Genomic DNA, 8,696 nt, shown 5'->3' with positions numbered 1-8,696 from the left:
GGTTCTTATTTATTGTAGTAGGAGCCTTCTGAATCCGTCTGTAGAGATACCTTAAGCTGATACGGGACTGCCCATCTCTTAACAACTTCTTCCTTTGCTTCTAAACCTTTGTCTGAATTCGCAGCCAGCTCAGGGACGAAGTCCAGAGAACTCTGCTGCAAGTCTGCAAGCCCTGACAAGATCAGAACTAAGGTACTTTGTGCACCCAAATATAGACAACACAAATGAGCAAAGGTTACCAAGCACAGCGTGCCCCAAGGAAAGGCTGTTTTTCCAAACGCAGGAACAGATGACGATCAGGTTGGTCTGTTGAGGCACTGTCTGAGAACGGTATTTTTCTGCCAGTTGTTTCTATTGGATTTTTGTTCTGACTTTCACATCTCAGGTGGAATTGAGAGGGCAAAATATCTGTCAGAAAGTCTGGTAATGTTAGCGCTGCTGGCAGCAGTGAACTGAGGCCACAGCTCAGCACGGGCTGCTCTGGATGTGAGCTGTCATTTCACCTGCAGATATAAAGTATGTTCTTTAAATGTAGATTTAGCAGCGGTAATAAGAAGAAGCTGATAGCGTACTGTTGTCTTTCCTTGGCACAAGTCTTTGAGCTGCCTTGTTCATCTCATTGCTTTTACATAGTATAAGCAGAAAGTGCTTAAATCTCATGCATTCATTTAGCTGGTGTGTTTAAAACATACAAACAGAGCTTGTAAAACTGTCAGAACCTCCTCGTTCTTCCCTGTGGCACTGACAAATGTCATCATGTTCTTCTGTTAGGCATTGCAGCAAAGATTTTACATTGATCTGAATTTCAGTGCATGTTCTTATACTGTGCATAGACTGCTGTTGGCCAGGCTGCTGGTCCAGTGTGTCACAGGTTATTCCTGTGTTCCCTGATGCCTTTTCTCTACCACTGCTCTCATGCAGGCCCTTAGAGGCCACTCTTTGGATTTGCTCCCACTTTTCCAACTACTATTTTTTTGCTTTTAGATGGGAGGGGGAAACTTTCCTGGATTGTTTGAAGTTTCCAGATTTTACCTCCAACAGCAGGACTTCCTTAGGATGGAGGTCACCATCTGCAGTGGGAATGTGAGCCCCGAGCAGCTGGAGACGCAGAGCTTGTGACATGAAGAGCCTGTGAGAGTTGAGGGGGGTTCTGCCCCAGAAGTTTGGGAATCAGTAAGAGAAGAGGAAGGTTTGATTTGCTCCGCTGTATCTTAAAGAGCTTTGGAGGTAAAAACACATTTGAAGAAATGAGCATATGTGAAAGGATCTTGTTCCTTCAGCGTTGCAAATGAGTGTGTTTGTCTTCCACTTTGAGCTCAATTTTCTTAATAACAGGGAGGTTAATTGCCACTAGAAGTAAAACGAAAAGAACATGCAGTGCCTATAGCAAATGAGAGCTTATTATCCCAAATGCAGCTGAGTGTACAGACGTTTCGTAGTTCTGTCTAATGGAACATATGTCGCATTCTAATCAGGTGATGACTGGTTGCTCTGTGTTTGAAATCATTTTAAACGAAGCCATTTCATTACAGTAGTCCCCGTGTGTTTTTTCCCTCTCATTTTCTTTATTTGGGTGGTTATTTACTCTGGTCCCCATCGTGGTGTTGTCCCTTAGGGGCCAGATGAAGGACTTTGTGATGGCATTTCCCCTCACAGAAGGCTTGTTTCATGTCTGTGCTACAGGTCAGCATCGGCTCCCATGGAGATAGACTCTATCAACACCTTCCTGTATTAAATGTAAGCCCAGTCATTCCATTTGTCTGATTGTTTGCAGTTTTTCATTCATGTCCCCAATCCTGTTGCTTTTTTTTCCCCTTTAAACAACAGCAAACTTTATTTGCTGAGTTGATGATTGTAAAGAACGTGTGGATGTGCAGAAAGATCAGAATGAACCCCTTCATGAATTTCAATAATGACATCAGAGCGACGCTGTCGTTAAGGACAGTTGCTGCATGCAGTTGCCTTCCATATATTTTAATCTGCTTTCTTCTCCTTGTTCCTGAGGAAAGGAAACTAACCAGGAAGGCTGCAACATCAGGTGCCAAACAGTAATGAGCACAGAATGAAACTGGATGGAAATGGAGCAGGAAGAGCAAGGTCACTTGTTGCAAATGAAAAGTTGCAGAGGAAAGGCAGTATAAAACCAAGCCAAAAAGATGCGCTTATGTACACAAGTGAGATGTTCATAAATGTAATGAATAACTAAGAGAAAGGGATCAAACTCAGTCCCTCTCTGCAGCTGATTGTAAAACTTGAGATCACGTTCCCTATCCAAAGTTTTACTTCCTGTGCTCATTTCTAAGTGTTAAGGGAGGGCAGACCAGAGGTGCCAGCCTGGTATTTAGAATGGCCTTCCTTGGGTTTCTCCTCCTTCCTCGGTCACCCAAAGTTCCTCAGTGCAAAACAGTCCTGCCAGCTTTTCCTTAAGATCAGCGCTGGTAGCTCAGTTTTTGTTAGCAATCTCTTCATTGTGACAAAACACATTATAAAAAGAAAACGCAACAAGGATAGTTTTCAAGTGTGAAGAACACCCTGGATACAAAGAGACCCAATTTTCCAACAGGTTCAGCTGAAATTCATGCAGTAGCAAGACGCGCGTGTGCGTGTATAAGGAACATATGATCCGAGTGCGCAAACTGGTAGAGGCCCTGAGCGGCCAAAAGCTGCTAGAGAGGAAAGCTGTAACAGCACAAAGAAGCTTCCAGCTCCCCATCTGGAAAAATCCCCCACAGGGGCACAGGCAATGGTGGTGCCATCTGTCTGTCTGCTGCACAGCACATCTCTCTTGGGAGCAGAAAAAAGCTGGCACATGGAGGTGGGCTCTCACTTCCCCACCACACCAAGACCAGTTTTCTCTATCCTGTCCCCTCTCCCCATTTGCCTACTTTTAAGTCAGTAAGTTTTATCTGAGTACCAATGCTCTTCATTTTGTCTTCTGGTGTTTTCCTTATGATACCTTCCTCCTTCCCATCTCTTGGCAGCATGCAAGAAGAAATGGTTTCCTTTCTCTTTCCCTGTCTTCGCTTAGTCTTTCTTGTGCCTGCTTAGCCTATTTCAGACCTTCCGCAGTCCCTTCTATGAGATGTATAAAGTAAGAGATCCTATGTCAGTTTCAGTAATTAATTTCTCTTGGGCAGTGCTCTGACCTTCAGGTCACCCTCATCATCCCCTGGGTACACACTGATCTCAGTTTCTAAGAGGAACAGTGGAAATTGCCCACGGAGGGAAGGGAAGACAGCCCCCTATTCCTGGATGATACAGTCCTATCCTACCCTTACCCTGCTTGGCTCCAGCCAGTCTGCAAACGCAGCTTCACAATAAAACCAAGACAAAATATTGTATATATCGTCCCACCACACACACCTTATTTAGGCAGCTAAGTGAAATACAAACATATGGAGTCCATAAATTCTTCTGTAAATGGCTTTATGCGAAGTACTGAGCCAAAGCAATGGTTATCATTAAACACTGACAGCACCAACGCGTAACTACTTCTATGCAGGACCAGATCCTCAGCAGCGTCGCTCTGTTTGCTCAGTGACACTGGGCTAAATTATTGAATGTAATGGAGGTGTTTCACAAGCATTCTGAACAACAATGGAACCACGCTGTATTAAAGTAAGGATCAAAATAGGTACATTAAATTGATGTCACACCTTACAAGAAGCTCAGTTCACAGCACTCTCACTTGTGGCATCTGACCAGGCTGCCAGAACCCATTCTTAGGGAGTGCTGCAGGGTACCATAACTTCAGTGATTCATCCATGCAGCTGTTGGAACTGCTTGTTGGGTTGTGAAAAAACCCACAGTGCCAAGTGCTGATCTAAGAGAACTCAGATCTCTGTCAGCCCTCTTGGCTCCGAGCAGTTACCGAACAACAGATGGTAGCATGAGTTAAGCAAACGATGAAAAGATTCGGAGTGGAGGAATATAGGAATATAAAGTTAAAAGCTTTGCAAGAACTGGAATTCTTAAGAAAATACAGAGAGCAAATGTTGAAGTTTGAACTAGTTTTCATGTGCAAGTGATGTATGCCACTAAAACCACTATGAAAGCTATCGTTTAACTTGGACAGAAGACACTACCTGTTATATGAACACTACGGAAGCTTCGGATAAAGTCCGAAGTCACACCTCCTGCATATCAGCTGTGTGTGCACCGTAAAGCACAACTGGAAGCAATATCTGGAACTAAGGAAAAGGTGAAAGAAACAGAAACGACGTCATTTTACAGCAGCTTACAAACACCATCAACAAGGAAGGGATGGCATCATGAGCTCAGCTGAACTCTACAGGAGAGACAGACAGAACCACAGCAGCAAAGGGAAGATGTGTTTGCATGAAGGTGGATGTGCCTCTAAGCAGTGCTCCTCCAAAAGACCAGCCCAGCTTTCTACCTTTATTTCTTTCACTGGCTTTAAAGCTATTTTCCAATCTAGTTTGTGACAGTAAATAACGCTGCTATTATGGAAAGAGATATAAGAACAATTAGATTACTCATTTAGCAAGATATTACTCAGTGCAAGAAAGCGTGGGAGAATCAAGCATCTGAAATGAAACTCTTTGGGACCGAGATAAAAAAAAAAATGAATGCACTTCTATGTATGCAAGATACTTGTTTGAAAACTGAACTATCTCTATAGGTTCCTAAGCATGTACTCTGCAGAGCCCTGCACTCTATAGCACAACCCGTCAAAACGCAAAGGATATGAGTAAGTTTCATCATACAAGTGGTTGTAGCAAAGTAAACAGGATGCAAGAGTGGACACGTTCAGACCACACATCCTTCTACCAGTTCCTCATTTCTGGGGGTTATCAGTAGTCAGTGCACAGAACAGCAGGAGAACGGAACAGGTCAAAGAGTTTCAGTGGTACCATAAATTCTTCAGTCTTCAAAAGCAGCCTGTGCAGATTCAGATGTACAATCCCAACATACTCGTGCTTGTGACATAAGGCCACAGACGTGCCCTATCTGTAAAGTGGGGAGGGCCAGGCTTCCTGCCTGTCAGCAGCACCTCCCTGCACCGTGTGATCCTCAGGACGACCAAGTCTCTGTGTGTAGCAGCATTATCTCTGCATCTCATGCGCTATGGCGATCATGCTGGCTCTGCTCTTGCTAATGCTGCCACCGTGTGGACGTAACACAAAACAACTTCGGGACAGCTGAGAGAAAAGTGTTGTCCAAGCCTTTAACCCAAAGGCCTCAGGTACATTCACACCTCCCAAACCAGGGGGCCAACACTGGGCTGCATCACCTGTACATCACAAATCCAGCAGGCTTAAAACATTCCTACAGTGATGCTGTTTCTTGGTATCTCCTGACTAGCAAACGTAGCACACAAACTATGCATAGGCCAGTCCTGAGCAGGTCAGTTCAGGCATGGCTGACTACTCTTAACTAGTTCACTGCATGTTTTGTGTTCAGGATAGATTACACTCACCTGGAAGCACATAAGGAACACGCCATTTCTATTCCGATCCACACAAAGAGTGTCTTGATATGAGCAATGAGAGAGACTGACTTCTGTGTGGCACAAGGAATAGCAGGTAAGAGCACAAAGCAGCCCATTCCAAACGTGTCACAAACGTGAGCAAAGCAAGAGCTAACTCAAAACAACGCAGAAATCCTCAAAATATAAAAGTTTATTTAACTACAATATTAAAAAGTACAATATAAAGATATAAAACATAGAAATCCCATCATTGGTTCAGGGGTTAAAGGCATTAACTGGCCAGCTGTAAGGAGGAGCCTTCATGGAATTTACAGGCAGTTTAGCACTAAAGGCTATTTCATCTGCTTTCAGACTTGAAATATTGAACAGCCATTGCAGAGAATTTGCTCACCAACATCAGCGTAGCTGGAGGGGGGGGAAAAAAGAAGAAAGAAAAACAAGAAGTCAGAGTGCATTCACCTTTCTTGGAACACAAATCATAGAATCATAGAATTACCCAGGTTGGAAAAGACCTTGAAGATCATCAAGTCCAACCGCAGCCCAACCATAGTACCCTAACTCTAATAACCCTCCATATGACTCCGAGCACAACACCTTCTTTATATCACAGCACCCTTAATGACAACATGGAGCTCTTAACGTCACTCCTTGGGAGTGCATTTGTTCGTCACTGGCCAGAATAGGACACTGCTGTTGAAATAGCAAGAGGAATAATTGCCACCTTGAGCACATAAATGAAAAGCTGAACTAGGCTTTCATTAAGATCGATTAAGCTGCTTCACACAGGCATTTCATTTCCCACGTTTCACGCAGTTTTATTGCTCCTAATTCAATATCCAAGGAGTTTCAGTCAATTGGATGTATGAGTTAGATGACTGCTGAGGCTTCATAAACTACAGCAGGTCGTCAGGGTGCACGGAGTGACAAGAATCCAAGAAGTCCAAAGGCACTTACTCAGTGATGGAGCACAGGGAGCAGGTCACGGCATTACAGCAGCTGCACACCCTGCTGCAGCTCTGGCACACGAACCGGTCGCACTGTGCACACGCTTCCTTCACATCAGCAGCTCTTACACATGAGGAGCAAGCTTTGGAAACTCCCACCGGAGGAACTGCTTAGAAAAGATACAATCAAGAAACTAGGAAAACAGAGAGAACAGCAGGAGCTGGTCAGCTCCGCTTGGTACCGCATCTCACCGCTCTCCGTGTTGGCCGTGCATCGCAGCAGTTTCCCGTTGGGCCCGATCCTCAGCTGCTCGCTCCGGCTCCGTCCCACGCTTCCCCCTCCCGACTCCGGCTCCGTGGAGCGGCTGGCGGCTCGTGGCGCTGCGGGCCAGGCGGGCTCCGTGCAGCTCTGAGCGGCCCTGAACAGCAGCCGCCGGGTGCGCTCTGCCGGCGGACACGAGAGGCGGGTTACGGGCGGCCGCGGCCCTTCACCCGCCCTTTCCTCCCCTCCCCGTCTCACCGTAGATCTCCCGGCGATACTCGTCGCCCCGCACCCCGCGGCTCAGCTCCTTCAGCCCCACGCGGGTCTTCAGCTGCAGCGGGGCCGCGTCCCCGAAGGGACACGAGCGCTTCGGCATCGCCTCCGCCAAAGGCACCGGGAACCGGCTGCGACGGCGCAGCGACCGCGTCACCGCCACGGGCACCAATGGAGCAGCGGGGCGGGAAGCGATGAGGGGCGGCGGGTGGCTCCGACCGAGCGCTGAGGCGGAGCTTCGGTGCTCGCAGGCTCCGTAATGCGGCCGAAATGCCGGGATATGGAGAGTCGTTGGTGGGATGTTCCCGTCTGACACACCGCCACGTTGGGCTTTTTTGCACGTACAGCCAACCTGCGGCCTTTACTCCTCAACAACATGTGTACACCTCATATCAAAGGTGCTATTATATATTACTGCTATGAGTGCCAGCACACAGCTCCACGTCATGTTCCTATGACTAGTAACTGAGTTCATGGCCTCATCTTGATGAGTTGTTTCAGGCACCAAAACTTGTATGATAAGCCAGCAAGGTGCAGGATTAATGCTGAAACAAGGGTTTGCCACCCTGGCACAGCAGCCAGTGCCTTCACTTAAGTTAGCACGACGTGGTTCTCGTAAGAGACACAACAGCTCTGCTCTATAGATCAGAATCCTCGAAGGTCCCACTTACACTAGAGGGCACTCTCAGGACTGTAAACAGCGTTGTTCATTTAATTCGAAGTGATCGTTCCAAGAACTCTGTGTTCAGAAAGTGCTATTCTGCTCCTCAGCCTGGATCTCTATGGGAGAGACACCAAGGCACTCATTGTATCTCTGTGCTCTCTGCTGAGCAGCCTGCACTAGTGTTGTGATATAGGCTATAAAAGTGATGTTCAGTACTAGGCCTACCACCCAGGGTGCCAACTAATAGATGTTATTATATGTGCCTGCCAAATGAGGACTACAGTATCTCAACACTTCGAAAACATTCAAATACATGAGTGCTTTATCCTGGAAAAGGCATCTCCTTGCCAAAGACATTCATGCACAGTGTTAAAGTGTGTACTACCTCCTGCTGCTGGCCAAAACCTGATGCATTAAAGGAGGTTATAAACAGTTTGTGTCCCCTTGTTTTTATCTTTCCCCATCTCCTGGACAGTCTCAGAGCTGATGAGCCAATATTGAATGCAAACACAGCTGCAGAAATGAACAGATATTAATAACGCACAAAGGTGCTTCAACAATTAATCTCTTGTGAGAATACGTAGATTAAATGGCAAAGTCTTGGAACTACTCTGCAGGTTTTAATACCTCACAATGACTGATATCCACATGGACAATACTTCACTTTTGACAAACAAGAGTTCAGGCCCACACAGGAGTAAAAGCAGCAGAAAGGAATTTCTGCCAGTTGTTCCCTGCCTTTCTTTTCCACAGACTTGTTGTCTGGATAAGAACGAACTTCCATGAGGTACAAGGAGTGGGCTACGGCTTGACCCCACATGAACTACTAGAAGTGAGTATGAATAAGGAAGCAATGTATTAATTGCAGCACTAGAAAGGCAAGATGTCAATGTCAATCTTGCCTTTCTTCCTGTTTTTAACACCCTACCCACATTCTTTCCTCCCTCTCAGCCTAAAGACTCTGCTCTCCAGCTGACATACAACAGATGGACCAGCAACTAAACAGAGTGTTTTCCCACTGGGTAATTTCAGCAGAGATACTTACTTGGTTGTTGCTGGTTTTTTTTCCTTCTGCCTTGAGCAATGTTAGTGTCACATGGA

General features: G+C 46.0%; 1 protein-coding gene across 1 annotated transcript; it reads right to left on the bottom strand.

Annotated features, from left to right (window-relative positions):
- Positions 1-5,619: 5,619 nt before the first annotated feature.
- SIVA1 (SIVA1 apoptosis inducing factor) lies at positions 5,620-7,422 on the bottom strand. The gene is made up of 4 exons (XM_015865478.2): positions 6,917-7,422; positions 6,649-6,840; positions 6,407-6,563; positions 5,620-5,857 (listed from the first exon to the last, which is right to left on the bottom strand). Exons 1-4 carry the CDS (start codon positions 7,032-7,034, stop codon positions 5,800-5,802), a joined length of 525 nt encoding a protein of 174 aa, XP_015720964.1. The 5' UTR covers positions 7,035-7,422; the 3' UTR covers positions 5,620-5,799.
- Positions 7,423-8,696: the final 1,274 nt, after the last annotated feature.

Source organism: Coturnix japonica, chromosome 5 (genome assembly GCF_001577835.2).
Source record: "Coturnix japonica isolate 7356 chromosome 5, Coturnix japonica 2.1, whole genome shotgun sequence".
Lineage (NCBI taxonomy): Eukaryota > Metazoa > Chordata > Aves > Galliformes > Phasianidae > Coturnix > Coturnix japonica.
The sequence above is the reverse complement of the archived record's forward strand: the minus strand, read 5'-3'. Positions and strand labels throughout refer to the sequence as shown.